General features: G+C 40.2%; 1 protein-coding gene across 1 annotated transcript; it reads right to left on the reverse strand.

Moving 5' to 3' along the window:
* Positions 1 to 584: 584 nt before the first annotated feature.
* slc6a5 (solute carrier family 6 member 5) lies at positions 585 to 26,880 on the reverse strand. Its single transcript, XM_055220999.1, has 15 exons — positions 26,812 to 26,880; positions 21,629 to 21,764; positions 17,829 to 17,960; positions 15,244 to 15,417; positions 11,952 to 12,102; positions 11,463 to 11,595; positions 9,494 to 9,628; positions 9,205 to 9,308; positions 7,754 to 7,878; positions 6,602 to 6,714; positions 4,837 to 4,968; positions 4,218 to 4,317; positions 3,688 to 3,788; positions 1,090 to 1,257; positions 585 to 747 (listed from the first exon to the last, which is right to left on the reverse strand). The coding sequence occupies exons 1-15, from the start codon at positions 26,878 to 26,880 to the stop codon at positions 592 to 594; spliced, it is 1,929 nt and encodes a 642-aa protein (XP_055076974.1). The 3' UTR covers positions 585 to 591.
* Positions 26,881 to 27,402: the final 522 nt, after the last annotated feature.

Genomic DNA, 27,402 nt, shown 5'->3' on the forward strand with positions numbered 1-27,402 from the left:
CTCAGGAGCAGCTGCCACAGCACAGAGCAGTTCAGCCGTGTCGAGCTTTGTTTTTTATGTTTTTACGACACTTTTTTCTCTTAAAACATCCCCAGAAAAGGGTTCAAAAATGATCAGAAACTGGAGTCATTATAAGCTCCAACAACTATCCGGAAATATGCAAGAGTCTTCCAGGAAAACGTGAGAGTAGCGACAGAAATGAGGAGAGACTTACGGTTTTGTCAGACATTTTGGACGTGGTCTACTTGGCTTAAGAGCGCTGGAAAAGTTAAATAATTTGTCAAAATGGCTGTACGAATTTCACATTCAAATATTTTCAAAAGCAACATGAGACATTTTCAAGACCAAATTTTTCAATACTCCTCCTCTCTTTGAGCATCCAGAAGAGCAAGAATCCTGGAGGAAATGGCACGGACATCCGGACAGGTGGAGGTTTGGTGCAGGGTGCAAGGGGTAAGATCGCAGGACTGCAGGGGGCATGTGGAGGTGTGGGAGTTGGTTGTGGAGGTGTAAGGGGTGGATGTCCTCGTCTGCCCCAGGATCGGCTCTTGTTGGCTGGGTAAGATCGCAGGACTGCGGGGGGGTGTGGTGCTACTGGTAGGATCCCAGCTGGAAGTCTTTGGGTGGGAGTTTGAGGCCGAGCGAGTTTGTTCCGAGAGGGTCGATCATGTTCTTGTAACGTTCTCCGCGGTGTTTCATGAGGAATGGGCCCCAGTCAGGCTGAGGAGCACACACCAACTTCAGACGCTGTAGGAGAGAGAGGAAAGAAGGGAGAGGGGGTTGAGAGGGAAGGAGAGAGAAGAGAGGGAAAGAAGAAGGAGAAAGTGAGGAGAGGAAATTACAGACATTAGATGATGATAATATTTTGGAATCTTCAGCTTGAAAATAGATAAAGCTCCTTTTGGACAGAGTGTTGTATTGCCCCGTACAGACTGGTACTGCTAACTAGAAGGAAGGCTTGAATAGGACTACTCAGACATGCATGGATGACATCTAAAACCTCCTCAGGCATGTTATTGATGAGGGAACAATGTTATAACATGGTAGAAAGCTCCAAAAAGTGCAACAGACAGAATGGTTTGCCTGTACCTCGATGAAGGAGCCGGGCGCCAGGTGCATCTTGATGACAAACATGATGGGGATCCAGATGACGGAGCAGATGACCATGAGCCACCCCAGGACCATGGACCAGGTGGGGTAGGTGTAGTCCTCATAGGTCATCACTTTCCACTGGTACAGGCTCAGGAACAAGATGCCCTACAACAGAGACAAGTTTGAGTGAGATATAAACCGGGTCTGAGCCAGGACTGAGCCAGGACTGAGCCAGGACTGAGCCAGGACTGAGCCAGGACTGAGCCGGGACTGAGCCAGGACTGAGCCGGGACTGAGCCAGGACTGAACCAGGACTGAACAGGGACTTACCTTCTGCTGGTGCACTGTGGAGTTAAACCATTAAACAGTTTACTTCTTTATATTTAAGACTTTATGTTTATAATGAAGTTTATAATGTTACTTCCTGGTTGGGCTCCGGCAACAGATGTGACATGTAGAGATAATTTCATAACTGTTACCTAGCAACCATCCTGTAAACAAAACTTCTAAATTGCACAATAGTTATGATTAGACTAATGTTGGATGGAGTTTTCAGTGTTGATGACATCGGCAGAGGGATTCTGTTACAACTCACTGCTTATTCTTGTATTTTTGTACTTTCCTTTATAACTGTCACTTAAAAAACTATGATAAATATTTAGCAGAGTTACTCTCCCACCAAACCAAGAATTTGAAAAACATGAAAACCTGTCATTTAAAGTTTAAACATTTACAATATATGATTTATAATAACGTCAGGTGGACTTTTGTATCTCATATCTCTTTTGAATCAGAAGCGTCTCCATACAAACAGTTTTATCTTGGCGCTAATGAAATCCTGAGTCTGCAGACAGAGGAGGACAAGGACTGATGATTCACCACAAAAACGTTCGCTTCATTTGTTCCTGACCAACGCTCCTCCCTCTTCTATCACTCTTTCTCTCTTCGCATCTGTCTGTCCTTCATCCCTCTCATCTCTCTCCATCCTCTGCACTCCCTCACTAGCTCACCAGATTCACCGTAACACATTTTTGGTTCCTTTGTTTGTGACCACTGCTCCTCCCTTTTCTATCGCTCCTTCTCTCTCCTCTTCTGTCTGTCTCTCTTTCTTTTTCTCTCTCTTCATCCTGTGCACTCCCTCACTGCCAAACTGGATTCACCATAGCACATTTGGTTAATTTGTTCATGACCACTGCTCCTCCTATTTCTATCACTCTATCTATCCTCTCCTTCTTTTCCTTTGTCTCCCCATTCTCTTTCTCCTCCCTCCATATCTCACTAGCTCTCTCTCCTCAATCTCTGTTTCTTCACTCTCCCTCCTCTGCACATCCCTTGCTCAAACACACAACAATAACATTTGGTGGTTCATTTGTTTTTGGCCACTGCTCTTCCCTTTACTCTTTGCCTCCTCTCTCTCCCTCTCTCCTCCTCTTTCCTCTCTCTCCCTCTCTTCTCCCTTTTCTTTCTCATCTCTCTCCTCTCTTTCTGTAAATACCACCTCCCTCCCTCTCCCCCCACCTCCTTCTCTCTCTTTCCCTCTCTCTAAACACCAGCTTTCACTCTCTCTTCCTCTCTCCCTCCTTTTCCCTCCCCCTCCCTTCCCCTCTCTCTCCCTCCATCCTTTCTCTCTCTCTCTGTAAATACCAGGTCCCTCCCTCTCCCTCCCTCCTTCCTTTCTCTCTCTCTGTCTCTTTCTCTCTCTCTGTAAATACCAGCTCCCTGTCGGATCGTTTGGATCGTGTCTCTGTTTTAATCAGACTTTTTCACTGTGGCCTTTTCAAAACCACTTTTAGGCCGGTCCCTCTCGGCTCCATCAAATATTTAAACCTCTAATGCTCTGCTAAACGGACTCTTGTCTCTTAAACCTGTTCTAATGTGATGAAATATTCCACAGTGGGGCTTAAAATGTAGCATCCACCTCAAAAACCTGGAGTTGTGCTTAGTTTTATTCACACATGTTCCTTCACACAAGTTCAAAATACTAGATCCCACAACGTGATGTCATCAGGTGGTACAAATGTAAAAATACATTAAAGACACTGTATATAAGATTTTTATTTTAATTATCATAAACTTGACCGCTCTGTGTCACCAGACACAAGATAAACATGTTCAAACCAAATATAACTTTAACTGATAACAATTGTAATGGTGATTTATTCTTAATAACAAAAACATTGGACATAAATCTCATTTTGTGTTTTGGTTCACGACGATTATCCAATCAGAAAGCACAATGAGCTTCACATGAGTCTCTCATTTGTGTTGCCAGTTTCAAAGCTAAAATCCAGTTTGTTCAAAGCTAAAATGCCTCTCTCTGATCTGAATGGTCACTACCTAAACCCCAGCACCTGCAGCCAATCATGAATCAGTGCTAGTGCAGCCTCTGCAGCTCAGTGAATGAATTCTAGAGGTTCTGATCTTTCACATGAGGCCTGTCCATAAACTGACAATGAGACACACTTGTATGTGTCTCTGTCTGCAGGTTAAGGCTCTGGACACACAGGGTCAGAAAACAAGCTTCCTGAAAACATCTGTAAGATGCATCTGAGCCATATTTCAAGTGAAATGTGTCTACCCTGTGGTGATTCTTACCGTGAGGATGGTGGGGGTGACGAAGGCCCAGCACAACCTCCAGAAACGGTTTGGCTGAAATCCAACCATCATCTCGATGTCCTCACAGAACCTCTGCAGACCTGAGGAGCACAAATAAGACCATCAGACCAAATCACGTACAACTGGTGGTTTTCAGATTGTAGAATGTGATGATGTCATGTTTAGTACCGCTTTTAGTCGATTCATCGGATGATGGAGTCTCAGTTGACCAGAAGTATGATAATAGTTTTGTTTAGATGATAAGGATTTATATGAGACAACAGCAGAAAGGAGAAGAGAGGGATTTGGTACTTTTTGGTAAAGCTGAAGATTTGGTATTTTTGGTTAACTTTGGTAACCAAAACTCCACTTAGAAAATGGTGTGAAATGCCTTGGAAACGGTAGGTGTGACACATCATGGAGCAACAGAGACCCCCAGTGGCCAAAATATTTACTACATACTTGGCCCTAAAATGAGTCTAAATAAACCAAGGAACATTCATATTTGATTTAATTTAAATAATTCTCACCGTAGAGATATGAGATTCCGACCAGCTCAAAGATGGCGATGATGACGAGAGAATATGAGGCAGCAAACGTGTCCACCAACTGCAGCATGTACATCCCACTCTGAAGAAGAGAAGAGGGAAGGAGAGGGTCAGAGGAGCAAAGGAGAGGGGCAGAGGAGAAGAGGAGAGGGTCAGAGGAGCAGAGAAGAGGGGCAGTGGAGGAAGAGGAGAGGGTCAAAGAACCAGAGGAGGAAGAGGAGAGGGCCAGAGGAACAGAGGAGAGGGATAGAGGTGCAGAGAAGCAGAGGAGGGAGAAGCGAGGGTCAGAGGAGAAGAGGAACAGAGGTAGAAGATACAGCAGAGGCCAGAGGAACAGAAGGGAGCGGAGAAGGAGCGGAGAAGGAAAAGGAGAGGGTCAAAGGAGCAGAAGAAGAAGAAGAGAGGGTCAGAGGAGTAGAGGAGGAAGAGGAGAGGGTAAGAGGAAAGGGTCAGAAGAACAGAGGAGGGAGAGGGTCAGAGAAACAGAGGAAAAAAAGGAGAGGGTCAGGGGAGCAGAGGAGTAAAGGGGAAAGAGGAGAGGGTCAGAGCAGCAGATGTGTAGTGGAGGGCCAGAGGAGCAGAGGTCCAGAGGATGATTTACCTCTGTGATCATGGGGAAGCCCAGGATGAAGAAGGACGCACAGCAGACCAGAGTGAACAAAGGTTTGTGTTTCCTCAGATATTTGGGAAACTCATCTGAAACCGATGTCACGATCGTCTCAATCGTTGCAAACTGGAACAGGACAAAATGTAGTATGTTTTATGGTATAATGTTGGTTTTCTTTTGTTGTTTTTTTTTTTGGGGGGGGGGTGTCTTTTTGTTTTGGTTTTGTGAAGTTGTGAATCACATAGTAAAACATCTTAAACCAAGTACAGCCAAAGACAAAACAAAAAATGGCTTTTCATTTACCACCAGACCTAAACCATGACTAAATCAGGACTAAACTAAGACTAAACCAGGACAGAAACTGGACTAAATCAAGACCAGAACTCAACCAGGACTTAACCAGGACTCAACCAGAACTAAAGCTGGACTCAACCAGGACTAGGGACAATAAATAATAATATAATTTATTGTGATAAAAAGGGTTGATAATAATCGTTTGTGGGACATTTTATATAATCGTAATAATTGCCATTATATCATCACAATGTGAAGAAGAAAAAAAAAATTATATATAGGGAAATCAACAGGGGGGACAAAGGGGCCTTGAATTGGAGCCTCTTTCTATTAATTTGTATTAGAGCAGCTTATTGTCCCAGGCCCAAATTTTTTCGACGGCCCCGCTTATCCATAATATTCTCTGCTAAAGCGGAGTTGTTTTCACTGATCACAAAGTGCAATAGTACCAACTGTTTAAACATGGAACTTATTCATAATATTAAAATTATAATGATTCATATCTATAGCGTTTTTAAACTGTCAGCAACTTTAATAATTATCGTGATATAATTATTATATATATATATATATTATTATTATATATATAATTATTATTATTTTGGTCATGATAATCATCACACAAATTTTCAGTATCATCCCATGCCTACCCAGGACTCAACCAGGACTCAATCAGGAGTTAATCAGAACTCTACCAGGACTCAGGACTAAATATACAACTTCTTTTACCTCAGAGACACAAGATTTTAGAGCTCTGTTGATTCTGCTCAAATGCAAACTGTTACTCAGTCCTCGTTTTATTTTTTGTTTGTTTTTTTCAATGTAAGCTGCCATATTTGTTTTGACATGAACAGAGCATGTGTCTCTCTGATTGGTTAATCCGCCTGTTCGTCACTGCCTCTGGGTTCCAGACCCACTTGTCTTTGTAAAGTTTGTCAAAGTGGGTGGTTCTGCCTGGTCAAGAAAAACTTAAGAAGTTACTACTTTTAGCCTGATTTAAACTGCTTGACTTCACCAGCAGCAGGAGTCCTTTCGACCTCTGCTGGTTTTCTGTGAAGAAGGCCTCAGATAAACTCACTTTTATGTATTAAACTTAATACCCTGTAAAAGTACACACACTGACACTGTTAAACTCTCCATTGTTTTATCCAAACCACAAACTTTATTTTGTACTTTCAGACCCTGAGGCTCCCTCCTGTTTCCGCCGTGCTTTTGAGCCAATCACTCAGCGGGATAGAACCCTTGCTGAGACGCTCTGATGCAGCAAAGTGGATAATGAAGGTAATCAGGTCACAGAGTTTAGACTGCGCAATGTTCTTAACCTGATTTTAGATGCACAAAACTTAAACACAACAGATGCCCTCACATCCTCCTATGTCCCATATGTCATAAGGCCTCCCAGCCTCCTGTATCCCTGTGTGTCAGATGCCCTTCCTCCCTTTTGCTTCAGATGCACTCCCCTCACCATTGTGTCCAGTCCGAGGGTGAGGAGCATGAGGAAGAAGATGATGGCCCAAAATGGCGAGAGCGGGAGTCGGGTCAGAGCCTCCGGGTACACCACAAATGCGATGCCAGGTCCTGAGGGAAGTAAATTTACAATAATACAATTAAAACATTTACAAATTTACCACAAAGCTAGCATAATTTCATGATGTTGTGCAGGGGTCTATATAACTCTATGGGAGATTCACTGTTTTTGAAAGACATCTCCAAACTTCTAATTCACAAATCTTCTCATTATTTGTTTGAGACTGGCTCCACAAACTTGTCACATTAATCTTATGGCTTAAAGGTCTTAAATTACACAAAACAGACTCTTTTGAGATTTAAGCCATATTATAATGTTGTTATAAGCAGTTGCTACCTCATCAAAAACATACCTGGAGTTGTGTTTTGTTTCATTCACACATGTTTGAGTCGCCCTTTATTATTATTCTGTCTACACTTCCAAAGCTCAAATTGTTCTGTTCCACCTTGTGATGTCATGAAGAGATAATTTTCAAGTTAACAGCTACGGTTTACCTATTGTTTAGCAGGGACTGGCAATTCAGAGGTTAAAGTAGCCAAATGATTCTAGTGAAGGTGTATGGAGTTTAAAAACACATTGAGCACTTCTTGTATTACCACATGACATCACAAGTTGGAACAGTGTTTTCAGTTTGAGAGAAAAACTCCCTAAATATATCCAGGTTTGTGTGTTACACTTGTGAGAATGAAACAAAACACAACTCCAGGTCTGTTTGTGATGAGGAAACAACATTATAACACAGATCATAAAATAGTGTAATATAGGGGCTTTAAAGTCCTTTTGACTGACAACAATCACATCTTTGGGGTTGAACAATAGCACAACTTTCTGAAGCTACTGTGAAAAAAACATTTGACTTTTGCTTGTTTACACTGACAGAGAAGACGTTACGTGACAGTTTTTGTTTCATGTGGATAGACCCAGTCATTACAGAGATATTAAACAAAAAACAGGTCAACAAATCTGCAATCTGACAGTTAAACAGCAAATTCCACCATAGAGGCTGACCTGTCTCCAGCTCAGGTTAACTTAAAGGGATTTTAGAAAATGGTGACGTGATTGCCCCCTAGTGTCCATGTGGAGCGTTACCTTCGTCTGCGACCTGTTCGATGGGCACTTTGAGCTCATGTGCCATAAACCCGATCACGCTGAAGATGACGAAACCGGCGAAGATACTGGTGGCACTGTTTGTACACGTCACAATTATAGTGTCCCTGAAACACAGCACAGTATTACCGGTAATTAAGGCTGTAATCATTTTATTTAGTTAATAAGGATTTATATGGGGCAGCAGCAGAAAGGAGAGGTGAGTGATTTGGTATTTTTGGTATTTATATAGAAAAAGTGAAATTAAACCAGACAGTATATATAAATGGACACAACTAATACACAAGCTGCTGCGTTTCAAATAGGAAGTGCTCATGGGTGTGCTTCCAGCTCCATTGACTCTCATTGAAAACTGTCACCTCTCTCTGTAATAGCTGCAGAGCGTCGTCATTTTGGTCTTAAAATGTTCGTATTAATCCGCTCTACATGATCCTGGTGTTTATATTTTGCTATTTTGTCTGTGATTCAAGATATGAACATTAATAATGGAGAAATCAGTTGTCTTCTTTCTCCGAGGTAGCTCGAACTAGCGTTAGCAACAGGTTCAATTGACAGTGCTGCTAAGTGCCTGGTCCTTGCTAAACCAGCAGTGCGGGTGGGAAGAGGCGTTACATTCAACAGCCTCACTCCGGATTGACTCTTTGGTCTGTCTTTATGTAAATACATTGTTTCCTTCTGTATAAATAGTAGTTTTTGCATGAGCTCCCCCTGCAGGTGTAGTCTTGTTAGTTGAGTTTGGGTTGGATACAAAGAAGATAATAGCTTTGAGAGCTTTTGCCACACACCCTTTTTAGTCGACCAGTGGATCGATTCTTTAGTTAAATACAAGAATGTATTTAGTCGATTACAGACCTACATATAAATACAACAAGACACTGGAGGCACTGTTTGTACAATCACCATATAGTGTTTATCAGGCTGCGTGAAAAAAAAAAAAAAATTCTGACAGAGGACTGGATTCAAAACACCCAAACTCACTGACCATTAGACAGGACTGAATCTCAATAGAGCTTTTCACAGTTGCTAAAAATAGATAGTGACATCACATCTCAAAGCATTATGGGATACCTCCTTAGACAAACAAATGCTAAAGCAAAGCCGCTACATCCTTCTCATTAACAGCTCTAATATTCTGTGACATGAAGTTGTTTTTCATACACTGTTTCTTGGATTCAGAGTTTAAATGTAGAGCGCCGTGTGCCACTGTGTCTGGGTTGAGACGTCGTCTGTAAAGTGAGCTGTTTGATTGAAGTCTGTACTGTAGTGTATATTTAACTGCAGCAGTTGTATTGTATTTTATCGTGTGTATATATATATATATATATATATATATTTATAGCAGTTATATGATAGTATTTGTAGAATCTGTAATATTTATTTATGTATTGTAGTATCTGTAGTATTTATATATATATTTATTTATTTAATTATACCTGTAGCAGTTGTTGTGGAACTTGTTGTAGGAGGACAGGGTGATGAGGCCTCCCCAGGCGGCAGACAGAGAGAAGAAGATCTGTGTCGCTGCGTCTTTCCAAACCTTAAACACAATTGCACGTTTAAATATTCAGAAAAAGTACAATATATTACATGAAAACACAAAAACGTCTGATGAAGTACAGTACATATACATGTGTACGTGTAGTACTTTTGTTAGTATCATAGTATTTTGGTAGTATCGTAGTACTTTGGTAGTTTTGTAGTACTTTGGTAGTATCGTAGTACCTTGGCATCGTTCAGTTTTTCCCACTTTGGTGTGATAAAGTACAGGATCCCGTCGGCTGCTCCGGGTAAAGTGACTCCTCGGATCAGGAGAATGATCAGGACCACGTACGGGAATGTGGCTGTGAAGTACACGACCTGCAGACCACACAGAGGAGGAGAGGAAACATGGAGAAATATCAAATATACAACCTGCAGATGACAAAAGAGGAGAAACTATTAAAGATAAAATATAGAGGGAAACCAGGGAAGTTGCAAACCTAAATCCATCAGATCCAGACACTGTGTTTTCATTCTTGAATTGAACTAAAGTGTTTTGTTTTTTTTGTTTTTGACAAGTTTTAGTGAACAATTCAACCTGATCTGATACAAATATTTAATACTGTAAATCACCACAGATTTGCCCCCTGAGGTGAATAACAGTATTTCAGATTGTGATGGTGGAGCTACTGACTCAAGAACAGTGTGATGTGCTGTACTGTCCACTAGAGGGCAGCACACCATTAAAAGAAACATCCCAGTGTGAAGGAGTCTGTGCAGAGGGGAAAAGTCTGTGGTTTATATTTATATCTGCTTTATATACATTGTGAAATTAAATAAAATGTGCCTTTATTTAAATGGATACAAGTAGTGCATAAATCAGTCTTAAATCAGACATACTGTGCTTTTGTCTGTTAAATATTTGGACATTTTAAATCACAATATTGATCTAAAATGACTTACTAAAAGAAACAAATCCATTTACTTCCAATGGGAGCTGACATCACCGTAAATGTCATCACAACAAAGTGCCACACACTAGAGAACAAAGGATTTTTTAAATTCATTTGTACCAAAATGACTACGCAACGCTGCCGAATCCTATGAGTGTCACAGATTAATAAAATAAAACTGGAGAAGGGAGTGCTTCAGCATGCAAGACCACTCTGAAACAAATTTAAACCGCAAATCAAAAAGCTCTTAAAACCAAAGACTCACCATCACTCTAATATTATTATGAAAAAAACACAACATATTAAGATGGGGCAACATGATGAAACTTTCTAACTACTCTTGTGTACAACATTTCACACAGTCTGGCCCCTGTCCCACTTTAAAAAATCAAAACAGATCGACAAGAGCACGCTCCAGAGGTGAGCTTATTAAACCTGGAGCGCCATCCCAGTGACTCCGTGTGAGATGCGTACACTCAGGTCCTTCAAATCTGCCCACACAACTGAACATAAACGGGGCATTTTGCACATGGGCTGGGACTGTGGTCTTACCTGTATATAGACCTGTGCTAATGCAGTGTATGTGTGTGTGTGAGTGTGTGTGTGTGTGTGTGTGTGTGTAGTGAGAGTATCTGACCTGTACATGCAATACTAATGTTGTATGTTTTATCCCTGTGTTTTAGATTTTAGTTTTTTAGTTTTAGATTACACACACGTATGAATCACTCCAAATACAACTTCAGAGGGTCAATGAGAAGGAAATGACTATAGCATGTATCGCGCAGGTGAACAGGACTCAAATGCAACACGAGTGCGACCAAATGTCTTAATAAATATAACAACAGGTGTCCTTTAAATAGGTAATACTGAATATGGTAAATCAGGCAATAAACAACTGAGGAAAAATGTCTTATTTAATATCAACAGAAATCTCTTCCACACTGGGGATTCAATAAGGGAAACAGGCTGGGCAAATAAACTCAGGAACAGGCAACTCAAACAGAGACAAATGCAGGTTCACAATTTGAGAAAAGCAAACGGTATTTCAGATGTAGGGCTTTAGAGTTGCTTTTGACTCCTCTGCAATCTAGCAAGAACTGACAGAACAGAAGCAGTGTATGTCGAGTACACTGGGCTGATTAACAAAATGAGAGGCAGCTGCAATGATTGGGGGTAAACATGCAAACAGGCAGAACTGTGACAGAATGGTTAAAGTGGAGTTTGTACAGTGTGTATTTTGTGTACTTTCATGTCAGTACCTTTCCTGAGGACTTGATTCCTTTGGCCAGAGAGGCGTAGACGATGAGCCAGGCCAGAAACAGGCACCCAGCCAGCGGCCAGCGCAGGTCCCCGGGGTGCTCTATGCCTTTGGAGATGTGAAGCACGTTATACCTGAAAATATTCAAATACTGTCACTACAACAAAAACTACAACAACCACTACTACTATTTGCTATTACTACTATTGCTTTGACACAACAACAGAATTCATATGTGTAAGCTGGAATCGCACCACCAACCTATGGATCAGTAGTTGACCGCTCAACCAATGACATTTAAGTTGAGAGAAGGATTCCAAATACAAATTACCCAGAAGCATTTGGTTCATTTCTTAACAGCTGAGCCTTGTGTGGTCATAGCTGTAGTTGCACTTACTGTGTGTGTACTCACTTGAAATACCCCCTGAGTCTCATATACGTCTTGTTGTGTGTGTATTTCGTGTACTTTGTGTATTTTCCATAGACTCACTTGAAGTACTCCTCGCTTGGACTGACGTAGGTCTTGTTCATGTCCATACTCATGTTCAGGAGTTTGGTCAGATTTCCTGCTGCATTTGCTGACAAACAGAAAGATGAATTTCTGACCGAAGAGAGGTTTCTGTCGCGCAGGATACATGCGTCTGTAAGTACAAGTACAGACACAAGTACACAAACAAGTACACAGGTTACTACACAGATATATGGCAAAGTATACAAGTACATATTAGGGAAAAATATATAATAGTGATTTTTTGGCAAACATTGGTTACAGGAGTATTGATGTAGTAGGGTTTGACATATTTATTAAAGTGCATGTGACAGATTACAGCACTTATTCTCTAAAACTATATTAAACATAATTATATTGAAGATTTTACAAAAACCTTTATCTAGTTAATAGTTAATAGTTTTTACTTCCTGGTTGGACAGGTGCAGCAGATGTGACAAACCTAGAGGTAATTCCAAAACTGTTCCCTAGCAACCATCATGTCAACAAGGGCCAAAAACTTGCCAAAATTACACATTAGTTATGATTAGACTAATACAAATAAATTGCATCACCTTTATTTAGTTAAATGAAGGTTTAAACTGTTAGAAATATGTCTTTCTTGTGCGTAATTTGTCTCTATATTTTGGATGTTATTATTCCTTTAATGGCATTTACACTTGGGGCATCTCTGGTATTAAAATATCGAAGGTCACACCGCTGGGTTTCTGAATTTGACCATGTGACCACTGTAAGTACCAAGTACCACTGTACAATGAGGGTTCGTTCCTCTGTGTTATATTTGCTCATATTATGTCGGAAGGGTAGTTTTAAATGCTCTGAAAATATTTATAAACAAAAGAGTTATGAATTTTTTCAACTGTCAGTGACTTGTACTATCCCACCAAAACAAGTCAGAATTTGAAAAAAAAACAACATAAAAACCTGTCATATGAGCTTTAATAAGTTGTTAAGCCTGAATCATTCTTAATATATGATTTGTTAATTACAGAGCAGGTCTTTGTTTATGCTTTAATGTGGCTAATGAAGGTGTATTACCCAGATACATTTATACAGAGGAATAATATCAGCTTTGAGTATGAAAATTACCTGTAACCTTTAAATCCACATGTTTAAATGTTTTACTCTCTTCTGGAGCTGCCGTCCCTCTACTGTCCACTAGGTGCTACTGTGGCGCTGTGTGTGCGCGTTCACATTTACAGTACACGTGCACGAGCAGCGCTGTTTCTGCTGAAGTGGCAAAAACTCTGCGACAAAAACTCCCCAAATGTCAGAGTTTATTTTATCAGTTTATAAAGACCAAACTGGAGCAGCGAAGACAAAAACTGGATTTAACATTTTACGGTTTTAAGGTTTATAAAAGGACGGAAGGAATAATAATTTAATAATTTAACTTTTAATAAAAGCATTATTTAGTACTGCAACTTATTAGAATATTATGGGAGATATTTTTTAAATAAAATGTTCTTTATCTAGTCAGCAACATTTACTACCCATTGTTTTACAATACTGTACAAATAATGCTTCAAACGCTCCATTGTTTACTGCCTGCTTTTATTATAGTAAAATCATACTAGTTATTACAATTATTATTGCCAATATTGTACTAATTGTACTTTTTTCATCTGAGCCTTCACACTGCAAAGTCTAGTTCTGCATCTCTGGCTATTTACTGGACTATAACAGTGTAGGTACAGGTTCAAGACACTGCACTTTCATATCAGTAACACAGAGAGCTCCTCCCAGATTTAGAAGATACAGTGCTCCTGGGATCACACTATTCACTGGGTAACACACAGTACTGTACACTGACGCCACAGCTTCCAGTCAGCACCACGGACAGCTCCTTACACATATAGTCCTTTACACTGAGGGATCAGAGTATTTACAGGGCTAACACACAGTACTGTACACTGTGCTGCCCAGTCCAATGTCTAATTCTATTGAAATTCCACAGTTGTCAGAAAATTCGCAATCTTTCTCGTGAAGCTCTACACACCATCCATTATTAAAAAAATAAAATAAAAAATACCGCAAATGCCATTAGACAAATAAATGGTATTTGAAGTGTTTTGGGGTTTTTTTTGGGTTTTTTTGTTCCATGCTTCTTTTCTAATGACAAATCTGGCAAATTCAGAATGATGTCTCTGTGTATTCTTGAAACAGATTACAGATTTATATCAGTCTGGTCCCCACGCCCACCATTGTGTCTCAAACCCAATCATATTTGTTTATTTTATTTGTTTTGCTCTTGGATTCTGCAGAAATCTACAGTGTTTTTCAGCCCCCTGTGATACTTTTGTCCTTTATTTTTTCCGATATGGACAGACCATGTTTGTGCTTGATTGGCTAATCCACCTGTCAACTACGCTCGTGTGAAAACAGATTCATTGCTGACAAGACTCACATCTTCACAGAGTATTGAAGTGCGTGTAAGTAAGTGTGTGTTCTGTTTACCAGGCACAATAATATTTAGTTGTATTTTACTATTTCGACCACGCAAATAGTATTTTGAGCCTCCAGACACCAGACAAAGTTTTGGGGATCACCTACAATCTCTGGGTACATTATATTTAGCACACATATATGAATATCTAAGCTTATACAGCGTGCTAGTGTGCTAGTGTCCCGACTTTATAGTTAATTATGTTTGTTATAACTTATAGACAGAGACTTACGAATAATAGGGATGAAATGAGACACAAGGTGGAGAAGACAGTTTACACAAGGCAAGATTTTGACACAATTTATATTAAATAAACATTTAAATATACACTAATTTTTGAAACTATAGTCCCTTAAGTCTCCAGCGTTAACCTAAGCCAAATGTAAACAATGACAAAAATGTCAAAGTTCTTTTTATCCATGTGAGCACAATCTGCTCCCATCCTTTAACTAGACAATATCACACTATTTTCTGATCTATGTTATAATGTTGTTTCCTCATCACAAACAGACCTGGAGTTGTGTTTTGTTTCATTCACACATGTTTAACACACAAACCCTGCATATTTAGGCTGAGTTCTTCCCTCAAACTGAAAACACTCTATTCCACCTTGTGATGTCATGGGGTAATACAGGAAATGTTCCACTGTGTTTTTAAACTCCATACACTTTAACCCCTGAATTTCCAATCTCTACTGAACTGAAGGTAAAAGTAGTTGTAGCTCAAAAACTACTGCTTCATGACATCAGAAGGTGCAGAAGGTGGAACAGAGCATTCTGAGTTTTGGAGATGGAGACAATAAAATAATACTTGTATAAAAGTACTTACCGAGTGCCAGCATGTCTTTGTCCTTACATTCGAATGTGTTCCAGGCGTTCCGGCAGTGCGCCCACGGCAGAGCTCCCTTCAACGAAGCGAACAGGTAGTACAGTGTCCAGCACATTATAATGTTATAGTATATGGCTATCAAGACAGATATTATCAACATGGCAATCCCGCAACCTAAAATATAAACGAGACAACCACATGAGCGACGTTACTGAAGAGCAGAGACACAGACAAACACAAGGGGGCAGCACAGAGCCACACAGGGCTGACGCACACTCAACACGTACTATGTAAATAGGATAATAATGATAATAATAATGATAATAATAATAAGAAGAAGACGAAGACGAAGACGAAGAAGAAGAAGAAGAAGAAGAAAAATACACCACTTTCAAACATAAAAAACATGAACGAACTTCTAAGTAATAATGAATAAATAGATTATTAAGAAAGAATCAGGCTTAGCAACTACTTAACAAGGGGGTTAGGGTTAGACATTAATTAAAGCTACAGTATGTAACTTTCTGGAGGTGGCATGTCACCTACATGATTCCATGGAAACAGAAAGTTAAGACCATACTTTGGAACATTCTCCTTGGAGATAGATAAGTTTTATGCCATACTGTTGCATATTCATAGTATTTCCATGGAAAAAAGCAGGAAGAGGTCAGGTTTGTGGAGACACAAGCTCGCTCACAGTAAGGACGCATGTTTTTTTTCAGAGCAATAAACAGAACGAAAATGAAAAAAACATGCTTTTATTTTATATTTCTGGCTAAAGGGTTACACAATGTGACTTTAAGTAGTTCCTTAGCCTGAATTATTCTTAATAAACTAATGTATACATACAACAAACAATATGTATATAGTCTGATAAATAATAATAATAATAATAATAATAATAATAATAATAATAATAATAATAATAATAATAGATAGATAGATAGATAAATAAAAGTAATACATAATAATAATAATAATACATACAAGTAATATAGAGCTTTTTAGGACACTTAAAAACACTTACAAATAAACACATTAGTATTTTCACATAAAGATAAAGCACCTTGAATCTCACTGTTTGTCTGTGAGCTGCAGAGACGCACAGTCACAGGGACGAGGCTTTTGAGCTGCTGCGATTACAAGGATGAATCAGGGCCTTCCACTGTTCAAATATATTTTAGTTTTTGTCGTTCTTTTGCATATTAATTAGTCATTGCTCATCTTATTTCTTCTCAATCAGCTTGATCATTGTTTAGTTCATGGCCTCTTTGGCCACTGGATTAATTTGCATAAACAGGTGTAGATGGGAGGGGTTAGGTTTAAGTTTGTGTAAGTTTGTGTAAGTTTGTTTTCTGGACAACTCACCACTACATTAATAATAAATGTTTTCTTTATCTGCCCTAAACAGTCTACAGAAGAAACACAAAACAAAAGACTTAACTGAGACAGAGGCTTATTTAATCACAACGTCAAAAAATAGAATAAACCTTTCTGATTTGTATTAATAATATAATTAAAATACATAAATATGCTCTCTATATAGAATTTGCTTCAAATGTATCTAAAGTTGACTGATTAAATTAAAAATAGGCTAATATGTGCAGATTGGCAGTCTCACTTCCCTCAGTCTGTCCCAGGGCAGCTGTGGCTATAATAGTGTCTTACCACCACAGAGTGTGGGGAGAATGAATAATGACACAGTGCTTTAGGAAGTTTTATCGAGCCTGTAAAGGGTCAACAAGCAGCTATCTCCTGAATCTGTCTAGAGATCGAACAAGATGGGTTTATTTTTATACTATAAGTATCTATATTATATTTTTTCATGGACTAACTTAGATGGAACTGCAACAGATGAGCTGATTTGTACTGTTAAACAAGTCTTTCTCAAATAAGAGCTAGTTAGCATTAGCCAACAGTTTTTTGTTAGTCAGTGTCACCTTTTTGCTGAAAATCAAACACTTAAACAGGACCATGAACGCTCGGACTGATCACAGGCTCCTGAAAATGTGCTGTTTAAATCCTTTTTTTTCTTGAGTTGTCAAACTTAAATCTTAAAACTCTTTAGCAGTGTTATTAATGTGTGCAGTGTATCTCTATGGTAACTGCTTAACATTCCACCATAGAAATCAATACAGAACACCCGCAGTGTGATGTTGCTACAAAGTATCAATATATTTATAATTATGCCTATATTTGTCTAATTGTAGTGTTTGTGCAGTGTTTTTGAGTGTTTTGAAAACCACTATATAAATCAAATGTATTACTATTAATAAAATAAACTAAACTAGAGATGCACCGATCCAGCTTTTTATCACAAGTAACTGCTAAACAGTTTGTGTAAATAAAAGGTCAAACATTATGAGACTTTCTGGCCCAACGACGACCAGTAAATAGTATAATTAAGGTTGAACAGAAATTTGAAGCCGATATCCAATCCTAATTAATTTTTCAGTATCGGCACAGATGTTGAACACCAGTATTGGATGGGTGGATCCCTAAACTAAACCTCTCTACAGTGGTGTGCGTCAGCCCGGTGCCCCCCGCTGGCTCCTGGGCCCCTGCAGTGGCACAGGGCAGATTACCTTGCAGTGCAGGGATGCACTTCCACACAGAGACCGGCCCCTGACTCGCAAACTGCCCCAAAGACACCTCCAGGAGGAAGATTGGGATGCCTGCGATTCCCAACATGGTCAAATACGGGATCAGGAAGGCCCCTAGGAAGAAGCAGGGACAGACACGATTAGTAAAGAACACTGAGAAGCCACTTGCAGCTAGAGCTGTCAAAAGTATCAAAAATCAAATAATAATCAATACTAAAACTAGTATCAAAACTAGATACTCATTTGAGCAGGTATCAATAATAAAAAGTCAGTCACAGGACAGAAGTGAACCTTTCCTGAATATCTTTAGAATGATCTTGAGCTGTATCAGAACAAGTATAAGACAGTATTACACAGATATAAGGCCACATGGGAAGATAAGAGAACATACTACCATTAAATGTTAAAAATCACATTCTATTGTCTAATAAAAACTCATCCTCATCACAAACAGACCTGGAGTTGTGTTTTGTTTCATTTACACATGTTTAATACATTTTCACTCCTTGTGATGTCATGTGGTAACACAGGAAGTGCTCCACTGTGTTTTTAAACTCCATTCACCTTCACTAGAATCATTTGGATGATTTCAGTCCTGGAATTGCCAATCTCTACTGAACTAAAGGTAAAAGGTACATTAGAAACCACAACTTTACATACACTATATAAAAAGACACATACACTTTCTCACTGTCTGACATAAAATCACACTGAACTTTTTCTGTTTTAGGTCAATTAGCATTACCAAAATTATTTCTACTTGCTAAATGCCAGAATAATGAGAGAATGATTTTTTAAAATCAATTTTTCATTAATTTCAAAGTCAGAAGTTTACATATATTTCATTAGTATTTGGTACCACTGCCTTTAAACCTTCCACAAGCTTCTCACAATTGTTAGCAGGTATTTTGGACCAATCGTCCTGGTGTAACTGAGTCAAGTTAGTAGGCCGCCTTGCTCGCACATGCCTTTTCAGGTCTGTCCATATATTTTCGGTAGAACTGAGATCAGGACTTTGTGATGGCCACTCCAAAACATTGACTTTGTTATCCTTAAACTATTTTGTAACCAGTTTGACAGTATGCTTTGGGTCATTGTTCATTTGGAAGACCCATCTTCACCCAAGTTTTAACTTTCTGGCTGATGTCTTGAGATGTTGCTTCAGTATTTCCACATAATGTTCTTTCCTCCTGATGCCATCTATTTTATGAAGTGCACCAGTCCTTCCTGCAGCAAAAGAACCCCACAACATGATGCTGCCACCCCCGTATTTCACATTTGGGATGGTGTTCTCAGACTTGCAAGATTCCCACTTTTTCTTCCAAACGTAACAATGCTCATTATGTTGAAACTTAAATTAAAGTCTTTGTCCCTGTGTGCATTTGCAAACTGTAACCTAGCTTTTTTATGTTTCGTTTGGAGTAATGGCTTCTTCCTGCCAGAGTGGTGTTTCAGCCCATGTCGGTACAGTACTCCTTCCACTGTGGATATTGACACACTGTTACCAGCTTCAGCAGCATCTTCACAAGGTCTTTTGCTTTTGTTCTTGGGTTGATATGCACATTTCAGACCAAAGCACTTTCATCTCTGGGACACAGAGCAAATGAACCAGACTTGTGCAAGTCCACAGTTCTCTGATTTTTTTTGAATTTCCCATGATGTTACACAAAGACGTAGTGTGTTTCAGGTGTGCCTTCAAATACATCCACATGTGAGTCTCTAATTAACTCAAATGTTGTCAATACACATATAGGAAGCTTCCAAATACACAACATCATCATCTGGGTTTTCCCAGATCGTTAAAATACATAGTAATCTTACGGCATGTAAACTTCTGACTTTGAAGAAAGTAATGAAAAGTTGTCTAAAATGTGATCTCACGTCATTATTCTGGCATTTAGTAAATAGAAATTATTTTTGTTATCATAATTGACCTAAAACAGGACAGGTTTAGTCTGATTTCATGCCAGACAGCGACGAAAAAAAAACATATGTATCTTTTTATATGGTGTATATAACAGGGGTCACCAACTTTTTTTTAACCTGAGAGCTACTCCATGGACACTGAGTCATACGAAGGGCTACCAGTTTGATACACTCTTCTGAAATAACAAATTTTCTCAGTTTGCCTTTAGTTCTACATTATTAATAATGATAATCATCTATGTGAAGACATGATCACATTCATGATTTCTCACAATCAACAATGACAGCAATGTGGGATTCGGATATCAATATTCAGCACTTTAACTTTATTAATCTTAGTAATTGTTAAATATTCATATGATCAGTTACATCACTACATCTCAGGAAAAAAGTCCCAATTTCAACATGTTTCAAAGAAGTTATCAATTAAATGTTAAAGAAAAATCAACTTGCGCATTTTTAAATAAATTCCGGTTGCTTTTTGTGATTTTTTTCTCTGGTCCCGTGAAAAAGGCCTGTTATTTACCCGAAAGCTGCGTTCAGCTCACAAGCTTTTTCTGCCGTAGTGCCCCGCGGGGAGTTGGCATGGAGCTTTTGGGACACGTAGTGAAATGTCCCTCCATATTGTGCTGCTAAGCCGTCGCCACAGTCGCTCCGCAGATGAGACATGCAGATTTCTTTTACAGTCGTAAAATTCACACAATACTAACCTTTGAACTGAGTAGGTCAGAGGTCACATTAACTTTTCTAAACTTCACGTATAATGAACATATTTTTAAGATATTGTCATTTTTAAATATATATAAATGCAAGGGTGATTTAAAAAATATCAACAGAATAAAAAATAATTTTAGATGCAGCTCATTAGTGAGTTGTGCTATTTTTAGACCCGGCCTGTGGGCGACTCATGTGGTCCTTGGGGGCGACCTGGTGCCTGCGGGCACAGGGTTGGTGACCCCTGGTACATAAACTTCTGCTTTCAACTGTCAACTTGAAAACTACCGCTTCATGACATCACAAGGTGGAACAGAGAATTTTTAGTACAAAACAGAACTGTGATAACAGCATTATAACATGACTTGAAGCTCACAAGAGTCAGTTTTGTGTAATATGGAACATTTAATAGTGACATTAGGGTGACTATATTTACAATAATTATGTGAGCACAAAATGTCATCTGCCAACTTCATCTGGCTGAGTTTTACTTTTGTCTGTAGGCAACACTCACTGCATTCAAAAGTAAACTAAAGATTTCTTCAGACTCTGAGGACAAAAACAAAAATGCCGCCTATGTTTGATCTAATAAAATCTGCTGACTCTCCGCAAAAAACATCGCATCACAGTTCAGCTTCAGACACGGCCTTCGCTTCAGTTTATCACTTTAGTCACATTTATTTAATACATCTGCGTTATCAGCAAAAATACTTTTTTAAACCTAATGTGTTTTGGTGCATTTACAAGTTCATTTGACAGTAAATTGTAAACTTGGCCCTAGATTAACTTACTTACTGGTTTGTACAATACTGAATCAATGAAGCCTCAGCCTTAGCTTTGTAAAGGCTAATAAAGACATAATATACACAGAGACTGTGTAAAGACTATAAACACAAGTAACCAATTAAAATAGATTTGCACTTGGGCTTCCACACAAACCTCAATGCTGCTCCGTGACTGGTCCACCTTACTGATTATCCTTACAGCGAAGGAACGTCAAGATGGATTCTCGTGAATTTGTGAAGTCACAAATATTGCGAGAATCCATCTTGCTGTAGAGACTTAGATTTAAAGCTCACAAGTCAGTTTTGTGTAAAGCAAAACATTGTACACCTTTAAACCTGATGTAAAGCCTCTCTCACCTCCTCCATTCTGGAACGCCAGGTAAGGAAAGCGCCACACATTCCCGAGCCCCACTGCGTATCCGACCATAGACAGGATGAAGTCCAATTTGTTTGACCAGTTTCCTCTGGCTTTGTTCTCATCTCCACCCTCGTCCTCCTCCTCGGTCTGTGGGAGAGAAAGAGAAAAATGAAAGATTAGGGTGATCAGCATTCTCTGGGATTGTGATGCTAACTGAGGCACTGCTCTGTCTGAAGCTCTGTGACTCAAGTTAGACTTTAATATGAGCTTTATTTTAACATAATCTGACCATAAAGAACTGATTTAGCTGAACTGCAACGAGTGAGCTTATTTGTGCTTTTTAACAAGTCTCTCATCAAAAACGCTGTATTACACTATTTTATGATCTATGTTATAATGTTGGTTCCTCATCACAAATATACATTCCATATTAAACAGGAAAAATACATCTGAATATTTGATAGAGGATTCAGGTCTAGAATTCCAATTTTGCCCCAGTTTTTCAAACAGGGACGTATCTATATGTCTACAGAGAGATATGAAAAACCGACAACAAAAGGATGATATCAAAATAATTAAAGAAACAAAATAATAACCCAGTGTGTGTTACGAGCAGCACGATTTCAATAAAACACAACCAACAAACAGAACAGCAAAAATCGCTAAAACATCGTTACGTAAGAGTGAAACAGCATATTACGCATAAAACGTTTCTGACGCGCCAAACACTACTCCAACCACAAGTCACAACTCATCTCCAAATTGAGTTTAAAATAATAATCAACTGTGTCCAATGAAGAGTCCATTTAGTTTGTGATTTTGAACTGTGTGCGCATGAGCAGAGCGCCTGAGGCCTCGTGCATCAGCGAAACCAATGGGCCGTGGCGCGAGCGGCTGTGAGGCGCGTGCAGATGACGACAAATGTTCAGATATTTTAATATTTATGTTCATTATTGTTACACCAAAAACTGCGTTTAAACTGATATGGGAACAATAGCGCAATGAAAAGCGCATTTGACATATATTTATTTCACGATTCTCTAAGTTGTACTTCATTTGGTGGGATAAAACCTGCTGTATATATAAATTATAGTTTTACACCAATCAAGAAACTATTTGTGAAGAAAAATGTAACATTACAGGAAGTGCAGAGTCCCACACTGATGACATCACACTGGGAGAATTCTCTCTCTCTTCAACACAATTAAACAAGAAACTCTTTTTTGAGACTTTAAACACGATTTCAACAAAACAAAGTAATTTTATTATATTTGTATTTTAAAAAAACAAAACAACAACTAATCTCTGTGTAGGTTAGGGGAATTTTGGTCCAATGTGCAACATGGTTGCTAGGTAACAGTTATAGAATTCCCTAGTGCTATGTCATGATTTCCAGCCAGGAAGTAAAATTTGAAATCTACAAAATGGCCAAGCTAAAAACATTTAACTAAAAAAAAAAAAAAAAAAAAAAAAAAAAAAAAAAAAAAAAAAAAAAAAAAACATGTTTTAGTAAAATCTTAAGTATAATGGTAGTCCCAATTTGTCATAGGCACTTCGGATTAATATATTGGTCCACTCTGTTTCCCGTATTTTTCCTGTATTAATCATCTAGAATCACAAACACTCTCACTCTCCATAAATGCTTTTTTCATTTGTGGCGACATTGCCTTAACTGTGTTGCGCTCTCACGGGACCAACTTGCCATCCAAACTTAATATTAAAACAGAAAAGCTTCATATTCCAAATTCTTTAAGATGAAAAAAATATCACAAAATTAGAGACTTTGAATAGTAACACATAGGCCTAATTTAAAAAGCTGCCCCTAAATTTCAAAATAACATTGCCACTTTAGGACGAGCCTCGCCGCACACTCAGCAAAAAATACTGACGAGTCAGTAGATACAAAATGTATACTGTTAAACACAAACGCCACTACTGCTGCTACTGCGTGGCACTGCTCCTACGTGTGCTAATGATACTAATCACGTCCGCGCTGGGTGACACGGGTGACATGACGTAGGGGATAATGGGAATGACGCGGTTTTACGGTTTTACGGTCCCGCGGGGAGACCTGCTCCACGCTGATCCATCCATCAGCCTGTCCGCGCGCGTCTCTGGAGCGCAAGATCAGCACCGAATCAGCGCGAGGCATCAACACCCACTCTGGGCGAGATATGGGACAAATGTGCGCGAGAAAGGGGTCAAATGTGCACGTGGCCTCACCTGAATGTGCGCGAGGAAGGGGTCAAATGTGCACGTGGCCTCACCTGAATGTCCGCGAGGAAGGGGTCAAATATGCACGAGGCATCAACACCCACATGTGCGCGAGATATGGGGACAAATATGCACGTGGCAAACAAATTTAAATAAATTAAGTGACATTCTCACAGAATGGCGCTTTGACTTTTACATCAGACATGTTTACCCAATAGTATAAAAGGATAAAGCTTTATTTTGCATTCTTTAGACATTTCTCACACATTTGACGGGACCAGGTAGTGTTTAGTCTTTTACATTTTATGAACTACACTTAACGCTATGTTGGAAATACAGTTGATATCAGCATATATGCCTTGTTTAAAGTAGGCCTACAGCGAAATCATGCATGTTGTTTAAAGTTATACTCAGATAGGCTTACTGCATTTACATTTTATTAAATCAATTTCTAATCATAATCAATACTCTATTTTGTTCGACCAACCGCCTCACTCTAGACCTACATATTTCCTGTTTTTATTTGCTTTTAATAACGGTTCGAAATCCTTTCCCTCAAACACGAGCTGGCTGTTTATGATAAAACGCGCGCAGCGGAAAAAACATTTCAAACATCTCTGGAGTAATTACACGGCACCGCTCCGCCGCACGAGCTCCTCAGCATTATTCACAGTACTGTGCGCGTGCGTGAAGCTTGTGCGCGCAAAGTGTGAACGTGCACGGGGCGCTAATGATCTGCAGTCTTCTGTAAGTCACTGTACACTGCGCCCCGGGGCTCACGCCCGCTCAAACCAAGCGGAGAACAGCAAATATGTGATGACGTGACGCGCGGAAATGAAATCATGTCACGAGCTGCGTGAAGGCAGGCGCACGAGGGGGGCCAGGCGCGACAAAAGGGGGGAATGGCGGGAAAAGTGAGTTTGGTGAAGGTCCATGCGCTTGGAGATGGTGCACATGTTCTGGAGAGGGCGCACGCGTATTGGACAGGGCGTTTGGAGACGTTTCAAGCTTATTGGAGAGCGCGTTTGGAGAGGGCGCACGCGTTTGGAGAGGGTGGATGGTTTGGTGCAGAGGCGCGTTGAGCTTTACGCAATGCGGGCCCTGTACAGTCAGGTGCAGCTGCATCACTGCGCTCCCACAGAGACAAAGGAAAAAGACAAGACGAGGAAGTTTAAAACGTCAAATATAAAGACGCGTAAAATAGGAAATAAAAGGAGACTGAAAGGCTCCACGAAAAGAGACTCAACAGACAAAAAGGAAGAAGCACGAGACGGGACAGGTCCGAACTGAACCAGGACCACAAAAGCTTTGTCTCTGTCTGTGACCTCGAACAGGACGCGTCGCTTTGGTGATTTGGTGCAACATAAAAACAGATGTGGAGACGGGCTGTATACATGTGTGACCCCGGTAGACATGAGCGGAGTTTGGGACATTCTCACCGGACCAGACAAGCTCACGGCGGGTACAGTCTGCAGTGAGAGCCGCTCTGAACTGCGGACGGACTCAAACAAAAGGCCACATTTTACACTGGTTATGGCAGTAATACAGTTATACAGTTAGTGCAATAAGTTAATATAAAACAGTGACATAAAGACCTGAGCCCAACTGAAACCTCTCAAAGCGGAACATAAGGCCTACACATCTAAACATCTCCTGTAGGCGTACGCGTGTGCACCTCCTGTAGGCCTCTGCACGTGCGCCTCCTGCAGACCTACGCACGCGACCATCTCCTGTAGGCCTACGGTGCACTGAGTCCATTTAAAGCGTATTTCAAATCACCACTTCGGTGAGTCCAGCTGAAGTACAGCCCAAACCTAACTACTGGAAAAGGTTTAAAATATTCACACACTGTGCCCAAACCTCATGATGATGGTGTGAAATGGGGATCCATGGCCAGTGGATTCTCACCCATGCCGCTTAAAACGTTATAAGCGAATTTCTATTTTAGCAACATTCACCCGAGCTGTCAATCAAAACACAGCCCCCCGTGTGTCGGCCTCTTGTCAGGTTGATGCAGGACTAGATGTCCAGATGTGTTTGCTCTGCTGAAGTGAGATGATGATGAAATTAGTTTTACCTGAACCGAGTTCATGTAAAGTTTAAGTCCGATCTAGCAGCGCTGTGTATAAACATGGTGAAATATGTTTATGTACTGAGCATTATCCGTTATTTGTCAACTCAGCACCGTCCTCATGTAACCCCAAGTCTCAACCAGAACTAAAACAGGACTAAACCAGAACTAAACCAGGACTAAACCAGAACTAAACCAGGACTAAACCAGAACTAAAACAGGACTAAACCAGAACTAAACCAGGACTAAACCAGAACTGACCCAGATCTATACCAGGACTAAACCAGAGCTACACTAGGTTTAAACCAGGTTTAAACCAGGTTTAATCCAGGACTAAACTAGGACTAAACCAGGTCTAAACCAGGACTAAACCAGATCTAAACCAGGTCTAAACCAGGACTACACTAGGACTAAACCAGGTTTAAACCAGATGTAAACCAGGACTAAACCAGTTCTAAACCAGTTCTAAACCAGGTCTAAACAAGGACTACACTAGGACTAAACCAGGTTTAAACCAGATCTAAACCAGATCTAAACCAGGTCTAAACCAGAACTACACTAGGACTAAACCAGGTCTAAACCAGGTTTAAACCAGGTTTAAACCAGATTTAAACCAGGACTAAACCAGGTCTAAACAAGGACTACACTAGGAATAAACCAGGTCTAAACCAGGTTTAAACCAGGACTAAACCAGGACTAAACCAGATCTAAACCAGGTCTAAACCAGGACTAAACCAGATCTAAACCAGGTCTAAACCAGGTCTAAACCAGGACTAAACCAGGACTACACTAGGATTAAACCAGGTCTAAACCAGGTTTAAATCAGGATTAAACCAGGACTAAACCACAGCTAACCCACGACTAAACGGGGACTGCGGACCACTCCCCCGGTCCAGCGGGACTTACCGTAGCGGGCTGCACACTTGCGCTCCCGTCTGTGCCCAGTATGATGGTGGTCTGGCTCATAGTTTGGACAGGGTTCTGGCTCGGGCTGGTCCAGTTGTTCTGCTCCGGAGGCGGTGGAGCCGGGGCGGGGGTTTTAAACGTCCCGTAGGCCCGGTTACTGTCCGCGTCACCGGCTCTGCTCTCAGGGAAACTTCTGCTGTCGTTGTTAGCGGTGTGCGCGCTCCCATCGGCCCTGTGCGCGCCTTCGAGCTGTGGCTGTGGCTGAGACGGAGCTGGAGGCAGAGGAGCGGGAGCCGTGGAGAAGTTTCCCGGCGCAGGGACACTCGGGGCCGGCTTGGACATGTCCCGCTGCTCGTGGAGATCCTGTGGACACGGATACAGCGGTCAGGAGCATCACGTGCACGAGCTTGGACAGCAGACTGGGACAGTGAGCGTGCGCGGCTACGTCTGTGCGTGAACTTGCGTAAAGGTGCACGTTCGGTTTCATTCATTACTTTGGGAATTTCCCGCGGTCCTCCGTTAAAAGGGAGATTATCACGTGCGTAAAGAAGTCCTTTCCTTTAGATTTTAGAATAAATGTAA

The sequence above is a fragment of the Periophthalmus magnuspinnatus genome, chromosome 3 (assembly GCF_009829125.3).
Source record: "Periophthalmus magnuspinnatus isolate fPerMag1 chromosome 3, fPerMag1.2.pri, whole genome shotgun sequence".
Classification (NCBI taxonomy): Eukaryota; Metazoa; Chordata; class Actinopteri; order Gobiiformes; family Gobiidae; genus Periophthalmus; species Periophthalmus magnuspinnatus.